We start from the raw sequence: 26,892 nt of genomic DNA on the forward strand, positions 1-26,892 counted from the left end.
TTGACTCAGAACCATACCACCGACCAGCACACAGGGGATATGATGAAACATCTGCTAGATTCAGTCAAAGTGAGGAATCTGCAATTTGAAGATTCCATCATGAGAAATGTTTCCCTTGCTGAGTGGCATGCATGTGTTGATGTGGCGAATGAAAAGCACCTCCACTGCTGCAAAGCAGATGTTTTTCAAAAGGATTAATATTGGCTGCATGAGTGCACTTTTTGCATCCGTTGAGGAGAACCTCGTGACAAGATTACATATTACCATGATCAGTGAGATACACAGGTCTCCGGTGCATTTTGTGACGAGGACTAAAACTGCTTCAAGAATGTTTTAAGGAGACTTTCAAGAAAGCACCAAAATTGCCATGCACTTCAAGACAAGAATTATAAAAGCAGAAAGTTTGCCATTCACATCAAAGCAGTCAGCTTCCCACACCAAGAAATGACCACCAGTACAAATCACTGCCTGCTTTATTTATCAATTTTTTTTCCCCTTGATTTATTTTGAAGCTCTCATCCAATGAAACATGAAGAGAAAGATAAAACTCTGGGCCATTACTGTTTTGCTTGGAGGTGGGAAACATCAACCAAAATCTTTTAGAATAAGCTTGCACCCAAGTATGCCCAAGGGCCAGGATTAAGGTCGCTTCATCCACATGAAGTCCTATCCTTGATGACCCACACATAGAAACCAAAGAGCCAACATCTCGACCCTGGAATGGAGCTTTGGGGTCAGAAGGAACCCAGGAAGGCAGTGTTCCAGGTAACTTGGTAGAAAACCACATTAGATCCAGGTCCTGGGGTTCTGACCTGCTCATCTTTCACTCCAGACATCTTGCTGCTGAATTAAAAGGGATTCTTGTAATGGATAAAGATATCTGAAGGGAGTGAGAGCTGCTCGTTCAGGTTTTGGTCTCACTGGGATACATAGGAAATGCACGATTTGACCCTTCGTGTCCAGAGAGGTTGCCGTCAGACTAAGTGCTCTGTGGCTACAGTCAGTGGATACCACAATTACGACGTCTTTCTGATGAGACTTCAGGTTTGGGCAGCTTTCTCCCAGCTGCTGGCGATTCTCTTCCAGGACTTCCCTTAAGTCATTTTTGCGACTTGCCCTCTTACTTCTTCTGCTGTTTTACGACAAGGCTGTCACTGCACAGAACCAGAGAAAGACAGACACAAACAAGAGAGGAATGAGTCAAACCATCCCGTCACATTATGCACCACACGACACAGTCAAGGACTCCACAAATTCATTATTTAAATAAAGAACAAACAGGACAAAAAGAGGGTTTGGAAAGGTAATGCAATATTTTGGCATATACAATTGATGAGGTACAATCAACTGACTGGGCCTTGCAGCAGGCCCCAGTGATGACAGCATTACAAGGAAGATAGAGCTGAGTGGCACATACCATTGACACGCAGCCTTACAAGCTACCATCACTGCAATAGGCTCAGGTAGTACAATATTAGTCTTTTAGCGTGTATCCCCAAACTCATAGATGTGATAGCGGTCTCATGAGGGAACACAAGTTCACCAATTCTTCGGCACACCCCAAGACTTACTATAACTAAGACACACGCATGCTGCCCGGATCGGTTTCCAAATGAGAGGGACCTATCGTAGTACTGAACTCGAGCGTCCATTTGCTCCAGAGGGATAACATCTGGTCTTCCATGCACAATACCAGACATTCATGTAATTCTGGGGCTGGGGTAACAAATGTTGCAAAGGAGCAAATGTTCGGGTCAAGGTTTTGTGCCTTTTAGTGATGCAGTCTGTCTTCCCGATTTACAAATAGTGCACCAAATAACTTTTCCGATTATGTTTAAAAGCAGTCTGGTTTGCTTTAAATATCAGGTCTCATGGATACAACATATTTGTTGCACTTTTACTCAAACAAACACCATCATCAACTCTTCGGTTTTTACAAGAAAACTGTAAAAGTCAAACACCACCTTAAAAAAATACTCCATCATATAATTGAACATGAACAATACATAAAACAGAGTTAAATGGAAAACACTTTTTATGGATCCATAATAAAAACAATTTCATATTACCACGGTAACTCAGTTTAACCATAAAAATTAATCCCAGCTGGACCTAAGCTTGATTGCAGCCCTTACAAAGCTAAGAGTGTATAATACAGAGTTGCCTGAAACGCACAATTTACTGAAAATATGATCTCATTTTGAGATTAAGATAACACCACCCCCTCACCCCCTCAAAAAAAGAAAAACAGATGGTACTAGTTGTTTTTGCGGTTGGGATACCCAAATACTATCATATTGTTTATGCGCTAGGCTCAAATTTTCTGTAACAATGACCACAACGGCCAGAGTTCACCTACAGTGAAATGCTTTAGTGTTCTCAGAAGGCTTCGGGGACCAACAGGTTTAGTACAGTGTTTACTTCAATTCAGTCACAGATGTACCAGACAATGTATTTCGCATGCTTGGATTTAATGTTTTGCCAGTACTCTCGTAACTGTGAAGGTAAGGCAAAACAACGCTGCGGTTGGGAATCCTGAAAAGTTTTCTGCTAAAAAAAAAAAACTGTCCTCAAAATGAAGTCCCCTAAAAACCCAAGGACCAAATCTAGAAAAGCGATACAAAAGGGGAAGATGGACGGAGCGTTTGAGCAACTCAAACACTCACCCCCAGTCAACTGATCTGGGTTTAATCCATCACCATTCTTTAGCCCACTCAGCCACCCCATTTCAGACATGGCTATATGCAAATCAGTCTGACCCTTTGCCTCATGGGAAAAGTCCAGCCCGAACTGCCAAGCCATGTTTTCCATGGACCGGAAACAAGCATCCTGGGACCGGTTTCGGATTCATAATCCTCATCAGCCAGGCTATCTTGAATCCAGTGGCCAAGTGAGCAAGGGACTCACGTCTGAGCACACCCTGCCACACTTAGGGCGAACAAAGCGATACAAAAGGGGATGATGGACGGAGCGTTTGAGCAAATCAAACACTCACCCCCAGTCAACTGATCTGGGTTTAATCCATCACCATTCTTTAGCCCACTCAGCCACCCCATTTCAGACATGGCTATATGCAAATCAGTCTGACCCTTTGCCTCATGGGAAAAGTCCAGCCCGAACTGCCAAGCCATGTCTTCCATGGACCGGAAACAAGCATCCTGGGACCGGTTTCGGATTCATAATCCTCATCAGCCAGGCTATCTTGAATCCAGTTATGGATTAAACCCAGATCAGTTGACTGGGGGTGAGTGTTTGATTTGCTCAAACGCTCCGTCCATCATCCCCTTTTGTATCGCTTTGTTCGCCCTAAGTGTGGCAGGGTAGGGTATGCTCAGACGTGAGTCCCTTGCTCACTTGGCCACTGGATTCAAGATAGCCTGGCTGATGAGGATTATGAATCCGAAATCGGTCCCAGGATGCTTGTTTCCGGTCCAGGGAAGACATGGCTTGGCAGTTAGGGCTGGACTGTTCCCATGAGGCACAGGATCAGACTGATTTGCATATGGCCATGTCTGAACTGGGGTGGCTGAGTGGGCTAAAGAATGGTGATGGATTAAACCCAGATCAGTTGACTGGGGGTGAGTGTTTGATTTGCTCAAACGCTCCGTCCATCATCCCCTTTTGTATCGCTCAAATCTAGAAAAGCGGCCTCCAAGTCCTGCAGCATGTATAAATGTGTGGTATAAGACTTTAATAGTCCAGTTGAGCAAGCTAGTCTTTGTCCAGCAGAACAAAGTTCTGGGGTGAGAACACTACAGGACAGATCTGGTCTCAGTTTTAAAAAGAGGTAGTTGCTAGCACAAATCAAGATCTACTCTCCACCTCCAAAAATATCTAAGATTAGCGATTTGTATCTCCAAAAATAACTTGCAGGTAAGATTACCAGTTGGTGGGAGAACCCAAGGGACAGTTGGCAACACCCACTGGATTCACCATTTAGCACTGTTAACTGGAGCGCTGGGCCTGTATCAGATTGTGAGTTTGCACACCAGTGTCTCCAAAACGGAAAGACTTTGTGTGAAGAGGAATCCCATGAGTTTTTCTGAGATTGGATGAGGACAGACACATGCCCTAGGGATTTCTGGTAGGTCGGGATGGGGTATACTCGCATAAAGAGTTTCATTTTCTTGCTTCTGGGGAGATAGTGGCCGGCTGTGATGCAGGGTTCTTAGGACCCGTGGGCAGTGGGAAGACCTCCAACACTAGCCCTCCCTCAGCTGGGCCTTGTGACTCATTTTGACATTTGCAGAGTGTCACGGCACCATATCCTGTTCGTTCAAGGTTCAAAGAAAAGAGGGCTTTCATTGGCTCTTCAGAAAAACAGAGGTAATTGGAATTAGAATGGACTGCGAGAGTTTGTTCCAACGAGTTGCTGCCTTAGCTGAAAAAGTAACTTCACTCCGACAGACAATGGGAGGACCACAAAGTGGGCCAATGAGGCACAGCAATGGGCAAGGAAGGAAGCAAAAGCCCTGAATTTATGGCACAGATACACTACACTTGAATGGAAAACGGCTCTGTACGCAATATACATGTTCATGAACAGAAATCATTTTTTCAACCAGAGGACAGAGGTTCTGCTGGGTGGGACTTGAAGGTGTGAAAGTTAAAACATAGAAGCAGGTGAGCAACCAAGTTCTGAATGATTTGGAGGCAAGCAGTCAGGTATTCACGGTAAGGCCAAATAGAGGTTGTTACTATTTAACAAGCAGCAACTGCATCTTGGTGTTAACCCTCTCCCAACACCAATGTGAACCTTGCCTGTCACAGGCTTTTTTAGGTCCTGCCTACCAGACAGTACACCAAAAACGTACAGTGAACTGAGGGTACGACCATTGGTCCACATGGTTGTCACTCATATGAATGCTTCTTATTCAATGGTTTGTCTTCCCCCTTCTTATGCCCGTTACTCCCCTAGAGCATGACCTCTTTAACATCCTTTCATTGGATGGCTTTTAGCTTTCCATTGCCCACATTTATGGAACTACACTTCTTTCACCACTCCATGAGCGTAAATTGGTTTTCTAGCACTCTCCCTCCAGCCCCCTGTGCGTCTTCTGTGTTGCTCGCTTCCATAACAACTGCTCACATCTGGTTCTACTCCAGCACCATCACATGTGCTCCATTTTGCTCTCTCCCTAATGTGCCCCTCCCTGCTCCCTATAACTTTATTTTTATTTTATCCCCTTGACTCATTCCGCCGCTCCTCTCCCCACCGTCATAGGTATTTCAACATTTTTTTGGTGTACTTTTTTGGGGAGAGTCTAGCAGCTGACATTTGCTGTTGAGAGTTCGGCTACATCAAATGAGCATTTGCAAACTAAAAATTTTAACCAATCAAAAGGGCATATGCCAAGTTAAACTGGTTAATAAAATTAAAAGGACACTTGTGTCATTTTGTGGGTGCATACATATGTGGTGACCAGCAATAGTGGCCACATCATGACTTTTCTTCCTTTTTTTTGGCTGTGTGGCAAACAGTTGACTCCGGTAATCTGCCTAAAAAGCAAGATTTACTACTTGTTTGACTCTATTATTGTTTGAGCCCAATGCTCGACTGTAGTACCTTTTGTTTAGTCGCCTTTTTTTTATTACTTTAAATCTCAACCCGCCACTTCTCAAATGCATCGCTGGTTTCTCTACCAATAACTCTTTTAATGCACCATTCCTTCGTCTATGTAAAGATGGCCGACCAAACAAAACAAAAAAACTTTGTTACCTTTAATTCTGCTGAAAAAAGCAGCGTCTAATAGTAATATTTTTTGTCCCTTTTTTGCGGGATTGTCATCTGTTTCAACTGCTTCCAATATCTTTACTCTTCTAGAATTCTTTTTTCAGGGAACAGTCCCATAACTGTCCAAGAAACGGTTGGTTAAATAGCTGTAACCCCCCCTCCACAATGGCGTACAGAACAGGAGTCTCAGGTGGAGATATGCAGATTAAAATACAATACAGAGACACCCATCAGAAGAATCTGAGAGAATAACAAAAACTGCAGACTTACCTTCCTCTGTAATGACGAGCAGTTTCAGGAGGCGAAGGTTGAGAAGGAAGAAAGAAAACAGATTAATGACACACGGTATAGTATGATCGACACTTTCCCTGAATACCTTTCACTGTAGCTGTGCAAAAGTCCTGTAATACAAACACAACTGATTTTTACTGGTAAGGATTCTGTTTCATTGACAGTGGTGAGTGGAGTCTCAACATTTAGACAGCAGGGGTGTTGTAAATCAGAACTGAGGTGCATTGCCAGTGTTGTGTAGCCGCTACAGCCATGCCCGCGGATGATCAAAGTCAGGATTGAAGTGCATTGGGAAAGCCTTGCATCAGTGGGAGGTTGCATACTTTCTCTTAAGATCCACAAACCCACTCGTCTGCTAGGCTATGTGCACCCCATCCCCTTTCTTCTGGCCTCTTATAATCTACACCCAAATTCTTCTGTCTTTGCACACAGTCCCCACATTTCCTGGCTGCTCTCCACAGCACCTAAACACACAACTCCCTTTCCTGCATCACTTGCTGAAATACTGCACCAGCAGCATCTCTAGACTGTGTGTGAGGTTATACGGTAAGACATTTGGGTGCCAAGGGACCCACACTGCACCCCTGCAAGTACGTTAGGGTTCTCTTTGCCCACTGGGTCTCTGTTATGGGAGTGGGTAGCAAATGTGGTGGTAGGACCTCCGATCCATAGTCGGATGGCACGCCAGACTTTTCTGCTGACTCCTAAACCCAGCAGGGCGTTTGTGGCATACCCCCATCACATATATATTCAGCCACAGAGAAGCCCGGTGGGAAGATAACTACGTCACAGCCTGAAGCAGGAATGCGTTCCACCAGCGTTATTTGACTGAACACTGTTCATGGTATTTCAAACTGGGAAGACCTACACTGATTGTAAAGTAATACGTCCAACATCTGCTGCCTGCATTTAATTGCTTGCTGGCCAAGTCATACAAGCAGTGATTGCTGCAATAGTTGGAAGATGACGGACACTGGTGATATATTAATAGGGTAGTGCCCTCTGTTATGCACCACACCCACTGGCGACAGGACTCTCTATAAAGGTATTCACAAGGACACAAAAAGAGTGCAATTTGGTTGCCAAGAACCACCCGCCACCAATTCTTTTGTCACACTGTTAGTGATGCAGTAGGTCAGACTGTCATAGGAGTGGGTCTGCTCAATATGCCTCTTTGGTCTTTCTCAAGAGAAGGGGTGGTGATGGAGAATGAGGCAGCAGGATTAACTAGGCATGAAGAGATGTAGCAGGTTTCTCCAAACCAAATGACTAGAGTTGTCAAAAGCACCCCATGAAATAATTTGACACCACTCTCCTACATGTACACTCAAACAATGCGGGTAAATTTGCCTCCCAGGCTCTAAACTATCTACAAGTGCGATTCATAGCTGTTTTGACCATCAAGCAAAGAAATGCAATATTACCTAAATCCTTCAAGTAACTGAAATTTTTTCGCTTCACCAAACTAAAACGCATGTTGGTACTTATTTATATTACTTTTACTTTGCCCCCATCAGTCTATTAAATGAACTTAGTCCACAGAAAGAACTTGGAACCAGGCTCTACTCAGACAGGCAAGGCAGTGTGGCGGTTTCACCTCTCACTTTAGAAAACTGCTCCACAAAGACCTCAACTTTCCAGGTCAATGCAATAGGCATTCAGATCAATTAAGGCGAAGACCATATATCCCGGCCTCCTCAGACAGATCACCATACATACCCTTTTGCTAGCCAATATATTTTTATTCATGCATACTGCAACTTGTTCTGCTCCCTGAAACCCATCTTGACCATCCAGGACTCCCTTCTGCTAAGCATCCATCTCTTCACCCCAGTAGCTCCTCACCTAGCGAAACTGTCCTCCTGAAGGTTCATTACAAGGCTGTTGGAGCTCAGGTACACTTTGTTTTGCGATGCTGCGATCTGTGGAGAAAAGGAGGGGGGGGGGAGATTACAATCACATACGAGAGAAATACAGGTTGAGTCCAACAAAAAGGAAAGCAAGAGTAAGAGACAAACAGAGGGGAGAAGGCATGAAAAATAAGGAAAAAAGGAGGGAGGGATTACAAAAAGAGGGAGAATGAAGGGGGATTAAAAAAGCAGACAGGCCATAGAGTGACAGTGAACAAAGACGAGGAGAGGAAAGAAGACAAAGATAGTGGAAAGAATGAGCAATATAATACAATCAATTGAGATAATACACAAGAAGAAAAGCCCTTAGTATTAAAGGCAAAATCATAGGCGTTTGCCAAAACAGCATAAGAAATGTTTTTGGTCTATTCAGTATGTCACATAGTGGTCTGCTTCCCCTGCATCGGGGAGAAAAGGAAGCGTTGTTTCAGAATTAGGGGTCCTAGTCTGAAAAGGCTAGGGAGAAGACTGCATCAGCGTTCAGGAAGGAATGATGCTCGTGGGGAGGGTGGAACATAATGTCATCAGCCAGTGCAATCAAACCCTGACTCGTACTCTTACGATGTGGCATCAAATTGTTTTCAACCTCCCTATGGCAGAATTCACTATCACTGAGAAGTGTCAGTCTCTTTGGAGCTCTCCAGCATCTAAAGAAGGGAACTAGCTACCCTAGATCCTTTAACCCTTCAATTCAAGTAGTGGTGGGAGTATGGAGAGGTTGTTTTAATTCAGGTGGGGTTAGTGTTTTACCAAACTAAAACAAAATGTGCATACAAGATAAAAAGCTCTGCACTTTCAAAACATAGAAATTCTTTAAACATATATTATAGTATTAACTTCCGTTTCTATCGCATTTTTATTCTCAGGCTTCAAATGGAAAATCTAGAATACAATTCTTAGCACCCAAACAAGACATAGAACACCCTTTCTTACAAACGTGCCCTGCAAAATGTTATTATAAATTTGACAATATCTTGGCGGCTCTTAAATCAGGCTTTAACCTGGGGTCTGACTATCCCTTGCTAGCGCCATCCTTCTTTTACCAGCCCCTCCACGCTTGAAAACCCTTCATACCAGTCAAACAAGCCCCTCGATCTAATTACCAATCCCTCCTTTCCACTGATACTCATGAACGCGCCCAAGTTCCTTTTTCATTGCACACCCCTTACCGTTTTTGCGATCGACTGTGCAGCACGGATCCTACGCAGTTTTAGATACCCAGGATTTTTGCTGAGGGCCTCACCGATGTGACAAGAAACACAGGTCAAAGAAAAACAACCACTAGAGCTGGAGCATATCCCCCTCCATATTTCCAAGATCATGGTGGAACACCTATCTGACACTTCGAGGACTTTCCAGCCTGTGAGGCAACCCATCATGTGGGCAGAAATATCAGATATATCATAGTTGTCCAGAGTGTAGATGTCACATCCACAATGAAGTGATGTGCAGCCTGGCCTAGTTACTTGAATTGAAGGTCCAATCGGAAACTGCAGGACTTGCCCCATAGGAGCAAGCATGGAAACACATTCAACATTCAGTGGCCTGGAACAATTTTTTGCTACCCATGGTGCCCCCAACTAAAGTATCAGTTTGTGCTGTTCCCCTTCTGCTGCACTGAACATAAACATACAACTAAATCTCTGAAGTACACCATCTTATCTTTTATGATAGTGCTTTAAATTCTGCCAGTAAAAGCTGCCAAAATGAAGTTCCAAGTCAACATGTGGGGGGACCCTGGTGCAAAAAGATCTACTGCATTAAGGATTTATTTCAAATACGTAAACATACGGCTCACTCTAGGACAATCTGAATGGACATTAAGACAGACTAGTAGCTAACCCAAGTGGGGTGGACCCAGGTGAAACAGTTACCAAAGGTCAAAGCCCCTCCTTTCGCAAAAGTTCAAATACACATCACGCAGTCTGAGGAGGCTCAAACAAGTTTCATGCCCTGTGGGTTTCATCCAGCCATCAGATTACCAAAGACCGCTCATTTCCCTGCAATATCGAAGATTTATCAATGATCTTGGCATTTCACAGCACAACCTTTGAATCCAAATGACCGATTCTCCTTTTCCTTCTGGAATGTATACGCTGGAGACCAAGGAGCCAGCCCAAGACTTTGGGTTGGCTCCACTGGACTAGTGCGTGGTGCTTTGCACCCTACTCTTGATCTGCTCTGAATGCAGAAGCATTGGATCTTTTACCGGCTCCCACTTTAGAGACTGAGCATCGTCATCTGGAGTTATAGTTGTGCAGCATAGCCAGACCATTAGTAAAACAGGGATCACCTTCGCCTTAGATTCATCACTTGGCCAGTACAAGTTCCAGTGCTGGGGATGGAGGACACCTGGCTTGCACTTCAACCCACCCATATCTTGAGGGTCCCGCATTAACACGCATGCTCCTTTGGTATCATATGCCACCTTCAACATGAGATTGGTTCTCTGGAAAGGATATCATTTTAGCAGCGGCTGCCTCGCCTTCAGCCTGCACGATCTTCTGCTTCTGATCCTGCTTGGCCTTCTCCACCAGGAACTGGGCCCGCTGCGCCTCCTGCTGGGCTGGAGAAAGAGGCAAAAACAGGGGTTGTCCGGGTGGGAGAAGCAAAAGATAAAGCAAAGTAGTGCAGGGAAAGATCACAGAGAAGAAAGAAAATTCACAGCACAACAAGAGGAAAGAAGTGAAATAAAAAGTGGGAGGGACATAGGAAGAGGTTATGGGGTGAGAAATGGGAAGTTGAAAATGGTGCAAGGAAAGAGTTGAAGAGGAAAGATGAAAAAATAAGCAACTTGAGTAAGTGAGGAATCCAGGGTAATGGTGATGGGTAGAGGAGTGGAAGATAAAGGGAAGAAAATTCAAGAATAAGAGTCGGGATTGAGAATAAGCAGGGGGACTGAAGAGCAAGAGAGTGGAGGAAGGAGTAGTAGTTAGAGGGGACATAAGGCGAAAGATAGGCACAATGGGAAAGTGAGAGGAGTAGGTGAGAATGAGAAAGGGAGGGAAGTTGGAAGGAGTTGGAATAAAGGGAAGTAGTGGATGGTACAGGTAGAAGGTACAAAAGGAGGGAATGAGGGAGAAAGGAGTGAAGAAGAGATATGAAACAAAGTAGGGAAAACATGAAGTGAAGCCAGAAAAGGTAGTGAGGGGAAATAGGAATGGAGAGGCAAAGAAAAGGATGAAAATTTATGCAAGGGGAAGTAGGTAAAGGAAAGACCAGACAACAAAGAAAGGAAGGGATGTTGGAGTCACACGGAGAAAAAGGGGCATGAGAGGTGGAAAATTAAAGGATGAGGTAAAATACAGAGGAAAAAAGTGATGAGGCCGTAAAGGCAGTACGAGTCAAAGGAGGGAAGGTAATAGGGAGTAAAAGTGAGGTCAACAGAGATTATGAGAGAGAAACATGGGTCAATCGGCGAAAGTAATTGGTAGAACGAATGGGAAAGGTGGGATGGAAAGCAACAGTTGGCATAAGTGATAGAGAAAAAAAAAAAAAAAGAGCATGACGGCATGAAAAGTAACAAAATCAGGTGAGTGTGATGGCAGAATGAAATATAGGGTTGAAACGGAGGGAGACACGAAGAGTTATTAGAGCAGTCCCATTAACATTCCCCTAATAGAAATTTTATCATGGTGAAGATGGGTTTTGGCAGAGACACCCAGAAAGTTCATTAGGGGAGTGAGAGCTGCTAATCAGAGGCTTCAAAGACACCTTACCTTGTAGAACTCTCTTTGATCCCACCCCGCGCACCTTAGGGTTTGGTACTTACCCACTTGCTTGGACTCAATAGCAGCGGTGTACTCCCGGCTGAAGCTCAGCTCTGTGATGGCCACATCATCCACAATAAGGCTGAAGTCCCGAGCCCGCTCTGCCAGCTCCCGCCGAATCAGAAGCGACACCTGGAGCCAACGGAGCAGAGGACCATAATGTAAGAGAAAGATGGATGATCTGCCCTCTGCCCACTTGCACCCCACCACACTCCTCGGCTTCACACTCTCTCCTTCACTACACTCCATAGACACACTTAGATGCAATGTCATGGTAGTCATGGACGCATGTACAGAAAGAGCCACTTTAGAAACATGTTCACTGCGCCCATCTTGTAGACTCCCTGGTCTCCAACAGCACCGCCAGACTCCATCTCTAGGTTTACAGTGGGCCCCAGCCCTACAGCACACACCTGAGCTCGCTGGGTAATGAGCTGAGAGGCATTGAATTTTGCCACCACACTTTTCAGCACCTCGTTGACAATAGATGGCAAGACACGCTCCTCATAGTCCAGTCCTAGGCGCTGGTATAGGGTTGGGAGCTCGGCAGCAATGGGACGGGAGAGAACACGAAGGGTGATGTTCACCATTTGCAAGTCTGCAAACAAACAAAAATATAATCCACTGTAAAAGTTCCCACAACCAGGATTGCGGACACAAGACCCTTTCTCTCACTCATCTACAGTGGCAGATTTTTTTGGGCTGGGACCATTTGGAAAACCAAAACTAGTCTGAAATATGAGCAATATGAGAGAAATCAGAAATGGTTCGGACAGATAGTGAAACAACTCAATATATGTGACTTTCAGCACTTGTGATATGCACTACAACTGTGACATAGCGCTAAGCAAGAAACGTCTTTCAACAATTTCAGTATCCTAACAAATATGTTCCAACCAGCTGGCATATCCTCACTTCTAATTAAACTTTCAATTTTTTATTATTAAATGAACCAAAGCATTGTGACTCAAAATGGGTGTGGGGTTCAAGCTTTGTAAATAAGGCCTTACAATGCTCTTTGCCAGTGGCTCTGAAGTTTGAACTCTTAAGGAAGGCCCTACTCACAAGAGTTGACAACCAGCAAATATAATTACAGGAATTATTACTTCCCATATGAATGAGACTATGTGACCTGGTTATCTGGGGGGCCTGGATGTCCCTTTGTAAAGAACTTATAAATTAAGTTACCCTAACAGGTAGCAAGATGGCTTGACAACTGTACTTGCTGTACCGGGGCTCCGGTCAGGATAATATATAAAGAGGTGAGAACCGCACCCAGCCAGTAGTGTTAGAGTCTTTCTTTAGGTTAAGCCTTCAGGGTTCCTTGGCCTCTTAAACCAAGTAGAGGTACTAATTTCTGCAGTAATTAATGATAAACGCCTCCTACCGACTAAGTAACACTACTCATGATGTGTTATGCCCCGGAGCAGGCCTTGGCGAGTGAATGTGTGGAGATCTTTGCACCCCCCTAGAGTAGATAAACTCACTAGATTACGATTGCAGTCGATAAATAAGATGGGCCCTCTCTGACACCTTTCTCCCTGTATCACTCCCAGCACTACTAATTTCAGTATTTGAATACAACGCTTACCTTAGATGGCGACAACAAACAACTTCATTTTGGAGAGGAGAACCAGATCCTACCCTTCACCCTGGTCTAGTTAAATAATCTGGTCTTTCCCATGTGCTTCGCTGCACAGTTTAATGGTTGTTTCTTTGTGCATAGTTGCCCTGAGACAAGATGAGATCATTAGGTCTCGCACGCACAACAGTTGTTTGTTCCAAGGACAAGTCTTGAACCCCCGTGAAGGAACAATCATGAGAAGGTCTGTGCTCCCAGGCTCGAAAGGGTTTGTAGCGCTGAAAGGACATGCTGTACAAGTCTTTGCGACGCTGAAAGTTGCGCATTCCTGCATGGATCTGGGCATCATCCGTGCAGCAGGGCAACCTGTCTTTTAAGGATTGTTTTGAGAGCATTGCAGTGGTTCGTAGAGGTGGCACCTTGGGTCTTGTAGTGGAAAGAGCCGACAATGCATGCAGGCTGCTTTGCAAGGTGGCGATTAGGCCTAGGAGCACAGTTTATGCCGCCTGCCTTTGTTAAGGCCACTACACATAAAAAAACATAACAATCCATCAGGGGGTTTACAAAGTTCCTTCTTCCACCAAGCATTTCCTTTGTATGATTTCTAGAAGTCATAGTGGAGATGTGCCTCACTGTATCAACTCCTTACGTTTGTCCCTCTGACCAAATATTTTCAAGCTCTTGACGTCAGTCCTTGTTATACTATGTCCTACGATTGCCCTGTAGCTTGGACTAAGCCCGAAATAGTAGTTCCTGCTTTTATTAATGTAACTTCAATATCTGCAGGCAGCAAGTTAAGCTTTACTCTGTTGCTGAAGTCCAATATTAAGCATGAAGATTTGCATCAAACTGGTAATTGTGTTCATCAGAGAACAAAACGAAGAAACTTTCAAAGTGGTCACCCATCCTTCATACCGCCCACCAGATCACTCACCAACAGGCTAGGGAAATAAAAACACGTGGCTATGAAGCATGCGCCTGCTTTCCAAGGAACTCCAATTTGTTCTGTAAAAACCGTACTTCTGAAGAAAAGCCCTTCGCTCTTACACAATTGTATTGGTTAGTCCAATTTATAAATGAAGCCAAGTGCAGTTTAACTGGCACCAAGGCAATATATTGGCTGCTACTGAACACAAGAGACTGAATGATTACTAGCTAAGAAGCATTATGATGATCAGTCTTTGCTGGACAATCCTAGCAGTGGTATTAAGCAGACAGAACTAGCACACGGGCAGTTTTAGGGCGTTTATTCTTTTTGTGTTCATGATTGCCTCCCAAAATTCGGTACTCACCTTTGGACCCAGTCGGTGAAGATATTTTTCTCGGTTTTGCTCGTATGTCATAAATGATGGGGTATTGAATCCAAGGAAATCTAGACAGATAAGAGACAGGTGACTAACAACGAATAGAGAGTATGGCACACAACCACAAAGGTTGAATTCCCCTCCTGCCTCGAAAAAGAATTTCCTTGACCGGGCTGCATGATTATGGTGCAGCAGGGCATCCTAGGGAAGACACACATGATTGAGTAAACATGGATAAAGAATTCAAACCAGCATAGAAGCCTAGGATTCCATGATAAATGGCCATGTAAGATTTACATGCACAAACCATGCCGGAAGAGACTACTGAAGCTGTAAATTCATGAGAAAAAGCCATGGACGGGAGAACATGGAGAATTTATTTCTGAATCACCCCAGTGAAGCATCAACTCAGTGGCGATTTTGAGTGGCCATAGAGTAAGATTCAAATGCAGGCATAGGAGCACCACCACCTTCACTTCACCAACAGAGAGCCCAATTAGGTGCCAGTAACATACCTGATATGCAGTCCCTCCGAAAGGATTGTGTCTGGCTGAACTCCTCCAATCCGACTAAAGAAGATAGCCCTATGTCCTCCTTCCACTGCATCAAGAAACAGAAAACATTTTTTAATGTCGACACGGGATACAGCATATAAAATGTGTCCACAGAGTCTGCATGTGCCCCCTCCCCTACAAAAAGTATTCCTCATTTTAACATTTTTCTTAAACTGAATTATTCATACAAATCTTGAATTTTCAATGGGTTTGAAGATATAACTCAATAAAACATCCTCCTCACCTTGGAACAATGACTCCTTGATGGTGTAGGCTACTGCACCTGCCCCCAGTAAGAGTTTCAAGGCTGTGCCCATCCCCCGTGGGCCGGCAGGGAGGCGGCCTGCAAAGTCTTTAAGGTTTTGTGCCATGTTGCTACACCTAAAAATTTAAAACAAGATTACATATCAGATCTGATGAAAGGGTACGAGAATCCCGTGCAGGAGGGCTGACATAATGCAAGCAACAGTTAGGGATCAAATAAGAGGAGAGTAAAAAAAAGTGCCTGCACTCCAAATAAGACAGACTGGGCAAATTGCATTTCAGCACACCAGGCCCAGGCTCAGTGTTAAATACAGAGTTTCATAGTACGCTTACATTGAACTGGTGCACGAGGAAACATTTGGTGACCTAGAGAGTACCTCTCCCCCGCAAAAAAAATAGAAGATGTACAGATTACTTACAGACAAACAAGAGAATAGTGAGCTATATTTAAACAAGCATTGGCATGGCCAATAGGTTTCGCCTTTAGGACCTTATAAATGTTTCGCCATGCAACAGTTGATGTTGTTGTACCAAGGATATTGTTCTGCATAACTAAATACTTCTACGGTCCCAAAAGCGAGACCTATTGGCTATGCCAATGCTTGTTTAGGACTTGTGCCCTTACAGTACGTTGTTACATCTGCTGTAGATTGAAGTCGTGGTGAGGCACCGTGACTTGAGACCCATGCACCTGTTAAAGGCACTCAGCGCCTGCTCTCACCATGACAGGACACAGGCCACTCACCTCCATACACACAACAGGGGAGCATGTGTCTCGGAGATTCGGAAGGAGACGACTTGTCCTCATATCATTTAAAATAGGTGGGCAGCAGCTGCAATTCCTGGGGGCCAGGGGCCGGCAGGAATTGCCATTACTGTGGGTTAATGCAATCAATCAGCTTGCAGGTCCCATAGTGATCCAGCTCTATCCTCAGGCATGGTCTAGTTTCCTTGCTGCTGCACCTTCTGAATATTTGGAAGATAATTCAGTTGGTGACAGCACAGGCACCTGCACCCCATCCTCCCTCTCCAGTTTTGACTCCATGAGAAGCCCATACTAGTCCCCATAAACGTTTTTCCTCTTTACACACTACGTTTAACATAACCAAATGAACCATTTCCCAAACATCGACGGTTGGTTTTGGCAAATTTAACGTATAAAATTGCACAAAAAGTTTCTTATTTTAATAATAGCAACTAAATGAGAACTTAATCACATTACTCTCTGAAAAACCAATAAATGCAATTAAATGAGTAAAAGGCATAAAGTTGGAGAACGCGGGCATCGATCCCGCTACCTCTCGCATGCTAAGCGAGCCCTCTAACATTTGAGCTAATTCCCCTTCCGCCTAGCATGCGAGATGTAGCGGGATCGATGCCCGCATTCTCAAAGCTTGTTCATTTTCATCTTAAATCAATTTTCCTTCCTAAAATTAGCCACTAGACAGAGGTTTGCTCTGTAATTACCAGTTGCTCAAACTGTTGCCAGTTGTGCACACGAGTGGCAGAACGGGTGGTCTTACCACACATCACATTTACTTCAAGTTTACCTCACTTATCTGCAGTGCACTTTAAACTAGCCTCTGCAGGGTGTTGTTTTGTAAGGGTTTTCGGTGCACAATACGGCAGGTTCGCGTTTCATTAATATTTCTGTAAATTTTCAGAACTGGCAAAATATGAGATAATCTCATTTGAATCATTGGACCTGCTGCTATAGAAGCATCTGGCACATAAGGCTGGTGCATATTGTTTCCTGTAGATAGGGGCGTTCATTTAGCGTTCTGCTGTAATCAAGCGCGCGCTGCAGCGAGGGGGGATAGAGGAGGGGGCCTGCGCAATTCCCTTGCTGGAGCAAGGCGCGATAATTGATAACATATGCCGCCAGCTGCTCGCTCCCGCAAGGGAATCGCCAAACGTGCATGCATTGCCATTGAAGGCAATGGAACGCGTGCACGTTGTCTGAAAAGCCGAAGCAATTGCTAAAGGTCTTTTGCCTATGCAGCCCATGCGCGCTGCGTAGGCGAGACCTAAAAACAAATGGATAGAGCATCTTGGTGAGAGGGTTTTGCTGCTTGGTAGTATATCCCAAACCTTGTCCATACTGCTGATCTACATTTTTTTTAACAATATCAACATTTTTATTGGGATTTGTCTGAATCTGCTAATTTATTTTGTCTTAGGCAGCACTGCAACATATCTATATATAGTCGGTGGTATGATGAAAAGAAGTGGAATTAAAAACAAAAAATACAGACTGAGAATTAGCTGTTCACAACTTTAAAAAAAATGCTTTTTTTTCATTTAATAATGTTGTTCATTTGAAAAAAATTCTGAAGATTCAACAACCCACATATCAAGCCTCATCTCAAACTTCAACTAGGAATCCGCTACTAAATAACAGTTGCTCAAAAATAAATGAGCCTTACTTTGAATAGAGTGGGGGTAGATTAGATTAAAATCTTTTTTTAAAGAATCAAAATTGATATGTTTTTGCAGGCAGCTAACCGTATTGCTAGAAGCATCGAACATTCCCTACTGAAACTATAACCGATCTTTTTGGGATGAGTTTTGTCCCAAGGATTAGAGAGGATACAAAATCATCATGCTCCACAATCTGAACGCCACATTTGGTAGTGTGAAATATGAATGCTTAAACTGTTTCAGTAACAGTCTCAAAATGGGCGAGGACATTTCTTTCAAACTGACGACAATGTGTAAAATTGGGTCCTTTTCAATCATTAGACAAAAGTTAATTTATGGTTTTACCATTTTGTATAGTAAGACGCAAGACTGTTGCCATTTCTCATCACATTGAGTGTCAATCACTTCCCCCCATAATTCGTATGGTAACTTAAATTCCCCATCATTTTCTTCCAGCATCTGCCAGTACCAAGTAGCTACTTCTTTACCTCCACTGGGTCGCTCTACCAGCATTTGTTCAAGTGTATTGGTTTTCCCGATATTAGGGTCTATATTATTCTGGGATCTGAGCCAGCTATCTAGTTGGATATATTTATATCTAGAAATTTCTAATCCTGCCAGTTCTTGTAATAGATTCCAGGATATTAATTCTCCGTCTATGATCAATTGGCCCCATCTTGCGATCCCTGCTTGTTTTATAATTGTTGATAACCTGTCCTTCAAAAATTCTGGTAAGCCCGGTGAGTCCCAAATTGGAGAATAGCTGGAATAATATGACAGGCCCATTTTTTTCCTTATATGAAACCAGTTTTTTGCCCATGATTGTGCCATCTTTAGCTTGATTTTTTTGAAAAATTTGTAGTTGCCAAATTTAAACATAAATTCCTCAGGTGTAAGATTTGCCGCCAATATTATTGCTTTATACATACTATTAGCGCTTAGGTTGGATGGTGATTTCAGTAACATTCTCGTATGTGACATTTGAAAAGCCCATGAATAGTAGACCAAATCTGGAAGTGCAAGCCCCCCCTTCTCCCTTCTCAGTTTCTTCCATGAAATTCGTGTTGTTTTATAATTCCATATAAAAGAATTAATTTCTCTTTGTGACTTTTCCAATTGTTTCGACTCGAATGCCAATGGGATTGTATTAAAAATGAAAATAAACGTGGGGAGGATGCACATTTTGACCAGATTCACTCTACCAATTACAGAGAGTGGGAGATGGGACCAGGATTTTAGCTGTTTCTTACTTTCCAGGTGTATTCTTTCCAAGTTATTTGATGCTATTTTGTCCAGGTCTTGTGTTATTCTGACTCCTAAATATCTCATAGCTGTCGAAATTTTTACCTCCAACCTGATATTTGGAAGATTCCAAACCATTACCTCAGTCTTGCTAGAGTTTATATCATATCCCGATATTCGTCCAAATTCTGTTGCACATGTTATTATTGCTGGGAATGCCATAACTGGGTCCGACGTGCATATCAGTATGTCGTCCGCATATAAAGCTACCCGCTTTTCCCAATCTCCGTAACGAAAGGATGGAATATTGGTGTCTGTCCTGAGCCTTTGAGCAAATGGTTCTACATATAAATTAAAAAGGAGTGGGGAAAGCGGGCAGCCTTGCCTTGTGCCCCTAGTTATATTAAAAGCATCTGTCAAGCCCCCATTAACCATTATCCTAGCAGAAGGGTTATTATAGAGTAATTTAATTGTTCTACAAAAGATTTCTCCACAGTTGAATTTTTTTAGCACCTCATTAAGATATAACCAATTGACTCTGTCAAATGCTTTAGTCGCATCTAATGTCAGAGTAGCTAGGGGTAACAAGGTGGTATTTGCTATATCAATAGCCCCCACGAGTTCATGAATGAACTCTGCCAACTGTCTACCTTACGTGAATCCTTTTTGATCAGGGTGTATAATACTTCCAATAATGCTGGCTAGTCTAGTAGACATGATGTTTGTGAAAATGTTATAGTCACTATTAAGAAGTGATATAGGTCTGTAATAGTAAAACCTGCATGGCTAAGACGTAATCACCTGTTCACAATTCACCGAGCTTATATTACACCACTAAGATTGTCTAAATTTCTTCCAAACAAAAAATGTAATAAGTGTAACATGGCTGAAGTTAATGACATACAAATGTTTCTAGAATGTCCAGATCTATCGGACTTTTGGGAACAGGTGAGGAATACGCTTAATTCAATTCTACAAACTTCCTTGTCAATCACCCTTTCACTTGTTATTTTTGGAATAGTAGATAATATTAGAGGAACGGAGAGGTCTTTCCTTTTTTATGCGATCTTACTAGCAAGAAGGCAGATTTGTATTCAATGGATAGAAAAAAAACCTCCTTTACATTCCCGGTGGTTGTCATCTCTATACGAGACTTCTAAAATGGACCTGCAAAGACATGCCAGTGAACGTAATTTGGCCTTTTGGGATCTTTTGGTTAGCTGGAAGTGAACCCGGGGTTTTTTTTTTTGTTTTTTTCCCCCGGGTCCAATGATTATGCCATTAATGCTCTTGGACCAAGGGTCAGCCTCGAATCGATCAGGTCCTACAGGTTGAAAAACCTAGATAGAGCCAAATAAACTCCTTCTCAGCTCTGGGTTACACAACACCATTGGGTGTTCAAAAAGCACGATGTTGAGATTAACAAGGAGGTTGGTTTGAACCCTTGTCGGGAAAAAGGGATGGCAAATGAGGACAAAAAAAAAAAAAGTTAATTTATGGGCTTGCACTGTCAACATTATTTAATCTCTTCACAGACCTCGACAAGTCAGAAATAATACTTGTTTTCGGGTCAGTAAAGACTGTGATGGCCATCCCTCCATGAGGTCATGAGGGGAGCTGGCAAGAGGCACTACAAAAAGGGACATTGTCGGGCGTGCCACGGCCCGATTTGTGGAATACGGCTGACAGGGAAGAAGCCTAAGCCGGGAAGCAAAGCGTGGCGCAATTGTCACGATACTAAGGTTCCATTCCGCGCTGGACGTCGGCAGGGTCAGAGCTCAGGGCACCTACCGATACCCTGCAATGGAAACAATCTTAGCCCTCCCGCTCTTCAAGTCCGGACATGAAAGGAATGGGAAGAGCCCTCTTTTTCAACGGGGAAGGCAGAGGGAACCTATGAACCGCACCCCACCTCGCCCCGCCCTCGGCAGCGAATCCAGCTGAGAGGAAAGGCGGCCCGCTGTGACCGCGGCGGCTGGGACAGTGCACGCACAGATAGTAGCCAGAAGGAGGCGTGCTCGCGACAGGCTGGGGAGCGCGTGCACAGGTTCCAGGCAGCCACAGAGGCCTGGCGCACACCGCCTCCCTGTGCCGTGTCGTGGGTCTCGTCCCCTTTTCCTCTTACGTTTGGAAGACTCTGCTCCTGGTAGTGCCCCCCGCCCAGTGTGTGCACCGCGGGGCCTGTTTCCTACGCTGGGGGCCTGCAACCGCCGCTCCCTGCGATGTTGGCGGAGGCTGGCGTGGATGCGCCCCCGGTCTGGGGGAAGCTGCCGGTTTTGCAGCCACTCTCGCCACCTTCTTCCCCAGCGGGAGAGGATCCTATCGGTCCTTCCCGTGAAGCCAGGCCCGCCTTCCCACCACTGCCTCCTCCACCCGGAGCCTCCGGAGCTGCAGAGGAGCCCGACTCTCTAGAAGGGCCGGAGTACGAGGAGGAAGAGGTGGAGATTCCGCTGACCGCTCCGGCGCCTAACCAGTAAGTACCGATTTGGGGGTATGGCAGATCTCCCGGAGCATGGGGCGGGGGTGTGTGTCTGTGTGTAGGGGGCGGGGGGGGGGTAGGGGGGGTCGGGGGGGGTAGGGGGCGGCGGCGTGTGTATGCGTGCGTGTCTGTGTGTGCGCATGTCTGTATGTGTGTGTGTGTGTGTGTAGGGGGGTGGCAGCGTGTATATGTGTGCGTGCGCCTTTGTGTGTGTGCGCAGGGGGGTGGGGGCTGGCTGTGTGTGTGCGCCGTTAGTGCATGCGAGCCAAGCGAAAGCAGGGGCTGTGTGTGCGTCTGCGCAAGCGCGTCTCAGAAGATTTATTGTTAACTATGAGAGCACCTTCCAACATGTGAATTCAGCATGTCTGTTGTACAAAAACGTTGATGTTTAATTAAATATACTTACCTGTTGCACCACGCACAATGAAAAATCTATCACACTTAGGGGCCAATTCAGATTTCAGCCGGAAGGGCTCCGAACGATGGCCGGAGCCCTTCCGACCGACCCGGAATGTGTGGCCCGGATTCCTTTCCCACCGAGCCATTCTGATGGGCTCGGTCGGAAATTAATCCGACTCGGATTTCCGGATTGCTGACGACAGGCTTGGAGAGCCTGTCCGCAGTCCGGAAATCCCTCAGTACTCCCCCAGTCGCCTCTTTACGACCGAGGAAGTACGATGGCAGCTTTTCACTGCCTTTTTGTGCCGGTGTGTCCGGCACGGAAAGGCAGTCGGAAGCGGTCTCTGGGGGCCCCCAGCAGGGCCCCCATGGGTGTGAGGCTGCCAGATGGTGGCCTGGGGGCTTCGTTGATCCCTGCACCCAGTGGCAGGCACCTTGGGGTCCCGGCCACAGGGTGCAGGGATGAACTGCACCCCTGCTTTCAGCAATGCAGGCATACATTCCGCTCGGAATGCATGCTTGTATTGCAAAGTATACGAATGTGACCGAACCCTGTTTGGTCGCATCGTACTAGCAGGGCTGTAACCGACGACAGCAGGTCGTTGGTTACAGCTCCTGGCTGATGTCAGACGGACTCAGGTCCGCCCGACATCGGAATCGGCCCCTTAAAAGATACTCATGATCCTTCATTTGCCTCATCAATAGGATTTACATCAGGGAGGGGGACATGAATGTTTTAAGTTTGAGTTAAAAAACCCACTTTCAATAGTTCTATTACTAAAGAATAATGTGGTGGTGCACTGTCATTTACAGACAGCACATTTCAATTGAAATGGCCACAAACTTTCCCACTGATTAAAACTATATAGCATATAAACAATGGAGAATTTGGGACTTCAGCAAACGTTGATCACTTGCACATCACCAAGTAAAGTATTTCATTACCAATGCACTTATAGAACTTTAAATGGATAAAAAGGATAGTGTTCGGATTTGTTTTGATACACTTATAATATTTGTTTCCATCACAATTCAGAAATATATTTTTTAAAGTGCTTTCACAGCGACTGAAATATATTTCAAAATATTCGTACAGGTAGAAACAAAACTGACATCCTATAGCCTTTCTTTGCAGTGAGAATGACTGTCATACAGTTCACTTTCCTTTCTTTGACTGCAAAGTTAGAGGATGTTGTAAACAGAATCTCCTGGATAAAATAAGGAACAATGTGTAAAAAGAAATAAGCTGACATCTGAGCCCTGTCTTTGAACGCGCAGCAAATGTGAAAAGATTTAAAGTTGTCTTTGTTTTCTTTTATTTATAAGAACACAAGTTCTCTGTCAAGTTGAGTCTCTCGCTTGACTGGGCCTGTGGTCCCTAAAAACAGCTCACCCATATAACATCCGACTTGCAATAGCAAGTGGGCGAGAAGATTGTAGCCTGCTTCAATAACTTCTAATTGTTTAAAACTGCCCAAAAGTTTGCAATAAGAATATTAGGTAGAGAACACAAAGATTATATTTGTGTGTCAAATGACCCAAAGATAATTTTCTAACTTCAAAGGTTTAGAATAACCAACCCACTGGATTGTGAGTGTACGCAATATGTCCCAAACTTTCTGCAGGTCACAAAGTACTACACCGGTAAACATGTAGCTGAACTGTTCACTTTTCAGATCTTGGACCAAATTAACAAATATATAATATAGCCACAAAAAACATCCAAGATAAACTGGCGAGGTACTGCCCAACCAGAATCCTATGGCAAAAATACCTGAAAATTACAAAAGTGGGTGGGTAGGAGGGGGGCAAGGCAGGGAACGGGGGGGGGGGGTCTGGATTAACACAATCAACAATGGAAAGGGGAACACAGATTCTCTGTATTTGTAATAAATAGCTTCCTCACAGCTAGGTTTCATTATGAAGACTATACTCAAGTACCAGCATAAGTGTCTTAGTATAACTTTATTTGTAGTAGTCCCCCTTTGGACCGAAGGTTTTCCAGACTCTTCTACACTGAGAGTTACTTCTGCTCAAGGAAAATCATTATTGGCTACTAACCCATTTTATCACAGTACAATAGTGACCATATTTGTTAATAATACACTAGTACCAGCAGAAATGTCAAGACCAGTGCAAGCAGTATGCACCTTCTGGCACAAAATACATAACAGCAATAACGAGTCTCTCTAAGCTGAGCTAGTAGTACAATTCAATATTAGCTTCACATGCGCTTCGGAAATGCAACAGTTGGGTTTATCAGCTTCTGCAAATGAAACATTTTTCTATCAAATAAATTTCCCATCTCAGCCAAGCAAAGTCAATTTCCCAAGTTTGTTTTCTGAACTTAACCCCATTTTTGCTTTCAAAACATCATTTTTCATTTTTAGTAAACACAGTGCGTAAACATTGGATTGCTAATTTAATCCAGTTCTCACATCTACAATACTGCACATCGAAGGAACCTGCTTCAAATATACAGGTGTTATGCTCACATACTATGGATTCTCACCATAATGCCAAGGAAGTACAGTTGCATTTCATGAATGCCGCCCCATAATACCAAGGACGACTCCAGTGTATCAATAATGCTCATCATTATACTAGATGCACCACTGTGCCAAGGCTGGACATAACAGCCAGAATACTCACAATATGTCAGTCATAGACATTACTACAAATTATCAGACGGGTGCAGTTTCTCAAACAGGAAGGAGACCATAGCAACTTATTCAGAGGGTCTGGTCCGAAGGATCCCGGGAAAGGGGGGTGAGGAGGGTCTCAATTATCAGATTAAAGTACCCTCATAGACCTGGTAGATTTCATGCTTCATCATAGGGCGCTCCTCGTCAGGCCGGCGCTGCAATGCCTGCGGGGCCCCTCAGTGGGGGCTCTTTGGCAGAGATCTTTTAATCTTAAAGCTGTATCGTGTATGCAAGTGAAGGGATGTGAGTGTAGGGTGGAGCACAAGTGGTTAATCTCCGCCACAGAGCCTCCACTGAGGGGCCTGTTAGGAACAGCAGCATCTACCCAACGAGGAGCGCCCTCTGATGAAGCATGACCTCTTACCGGGTGTGTGAGGGCACTTTGATTTGATCAATCAGATCCAGCCTTACCCGGGATCCTTCGGAACAGACCTCCTGAATACGTTGATTGGGTCTCCCTCATGTTTGAGGAACTGCAACCAGTCTGATAATTTACTGTTCACTAAGGAGCATGGGTGCTGGACCTTTTAAAATATTTGCTCCTTGTCCCCACATATCCTTGATTATTGATCGATATTATTACGCCAGATGCGGCTACAATATGTCAATGACAACTGCCAGTATGCACGATCAAACCAAGAGTGCCCAAAATATGTTGAGGAGGACAATTATTATATTATGCCTGGGCCACTACTATGCCAGGAAAAGACAATTGTGTTGGAGATGAGCCCTGTATATTTTGGTGGTCCTCGACAGCACATGTAGTTTCCAAGAATCACCCATGTTTATAACAGAGACACATTGCCAAACAGGTGCAGATGGACACGTAAATGTGCACACATGTATACATAGACACGCAGATTCATGCACAATGAGGCTCAGAAGTGGATCTCAGCTTAAGATCTATCCCCATCTCTCCTCAGCTCCTGGGCTGATCATGCACCCAACTCACACTCAACATATGTTACACTGTGCTGAGCAAGTTAATTTAAGGACATTTTCAAAACAGTATATTTTAATAAAATGTGCATGTGTCTAATGCATGGTTTGGGGGCAGCCAGGGGTCATCACCCTCCAGCGCAACCTTTGTTCCTTAGTTGTTGACCTTATTGGTAATCTGAGCTCTGCGTGTGACTGCACAGCAAGTGTAGGGTGCATGTGCTCATCTAGTCCGAAGTGTATAATTTCAATGTGGAGTCCACCTTCAACTTGTGGGTGTATGCACATTCATGGTGGTGTGTCCGTACCCAGCAAATATTATATGTGTATGCACTTAACAAGTGTATTGCGTGCACATGTACTGTGGTTGTAAGTTTGTGATTGAGCACCACATGATGTGTATACACAGTATGTTTAATAGTTGCCTGCCCAGCTGACTCGCACAGTATGGGCATGGCCTGGGAGTTATATGTGTGCCAAAGGCTGATGTTTGTTGGCCACAGGTAACCTGGCTGCAGCTTGTAGACTGTGCAGCATTTTCCACGATGTGCAAACCAACCATTAGCAGACACACTGATGGTTATCAGAAAAAGGCTGGATTCACCTACAGGAGGACCCTTCTCATTCGGGGTAGGGACTGCACTCCCACCCTTCTCCCGACCACCTATCAAATGACAGGGTCAGCCAAAATCCTAATTCACTTTCTAAATTAGTCCTGTTTCCTCTGTCTGTTATGGGAGTGAGCTCAATGCACCCTCTGAAAATGGGGGTTTTAAGCAATGTTGGTTATCGACTAATACTACTGGTCAAGTAGGCATTAAAAATAAACATTTCCCACACTTCTCATCCATTTTCCATCACATTCATCTTTTAAGCCCTGTCCATTTCCCACAATTTACTCGAAAATATTTGGCGGCGACAATGCTTCTCTGGTCCCGCCCCCGCCCTGTACCTCCACAACTAGACAACCAAAACCCTTGTTCAGATCATGAAAAGTTTACGGATTTGTCATTTCAGGATAACGTTAGGGTCTGACGAGAAGAAAGGGAAAAATGTCATGGCAGTTAGGTGTGTTAGGCCAATTAATATTTTAAAAGGTAAAGTTAAAAATAAAACCTAAAAATTGCCTACACGTTATAAACCGCCTCCCAATATAAGGAACACTTTACCTTATACCTTCTTGTGCCCTCCGTCCCTGGTTCACATGAGGGAGAAGGACACCGGAAGTCTACACCCTGACCCGCAGGAAGTGTCTGACAATTTTCACAGTGGCACCGGAAATGTACTACAGGCACCCG

At 44.3% G+C, this 26,892-nt stretch overlaps 1 protein-coding gene across 1 annotated transcript; it reads right to left on the minus strand.

Annotated features, from left to right (window-relative positions):
• Positions 1–455: 455 nt before the first annotated feature.
• Positions 456–26,876, minus strand: PHB2 (prohibitin 2). Its single transcript, XM_078651470.1, has 10 exons — positions 26,764–26,876; positions 15,390–15,526; positions 15,107–15,191; positions 14,580–14,659; positions 12,119–12,303; positions 11,708–11,837; positions 10,398–10,501; positions 9,105–9,182; positions 7,871–7,947; positions 456–1,154 (listed from the first exon to the last, which is right to left on the minus strand). The coding sequence occupies exons 2-10, from the start codon at positions 15,514–15,516 to the stop codon at positions 1,121–1,123; spliced, it is 900 nt and encodes a 299-aa protein (XP_078507596.1). The 5' UTR covers positions 15,517–15,526; positions 26,764–26,876; the 3' UTR covers positions 456–1,120.
• Between the last annotated feature and the right edge of the window lie 16 nt (positions 26,877–26,892).

Source organism: Lissotriton helveticus, chromosome 7 (genome assembly GCF_964261635.1).
Source record: "Lissotriton helveticus chromosome 7, aLisHel1.1, whole genome shotgun sequence".
Lineage (NCBI taxonomy): Eukaryota > Metazoa > Chordata > Amphibia > Caudata > Salamandridae > Lissotriton > Lissotriton helveticus.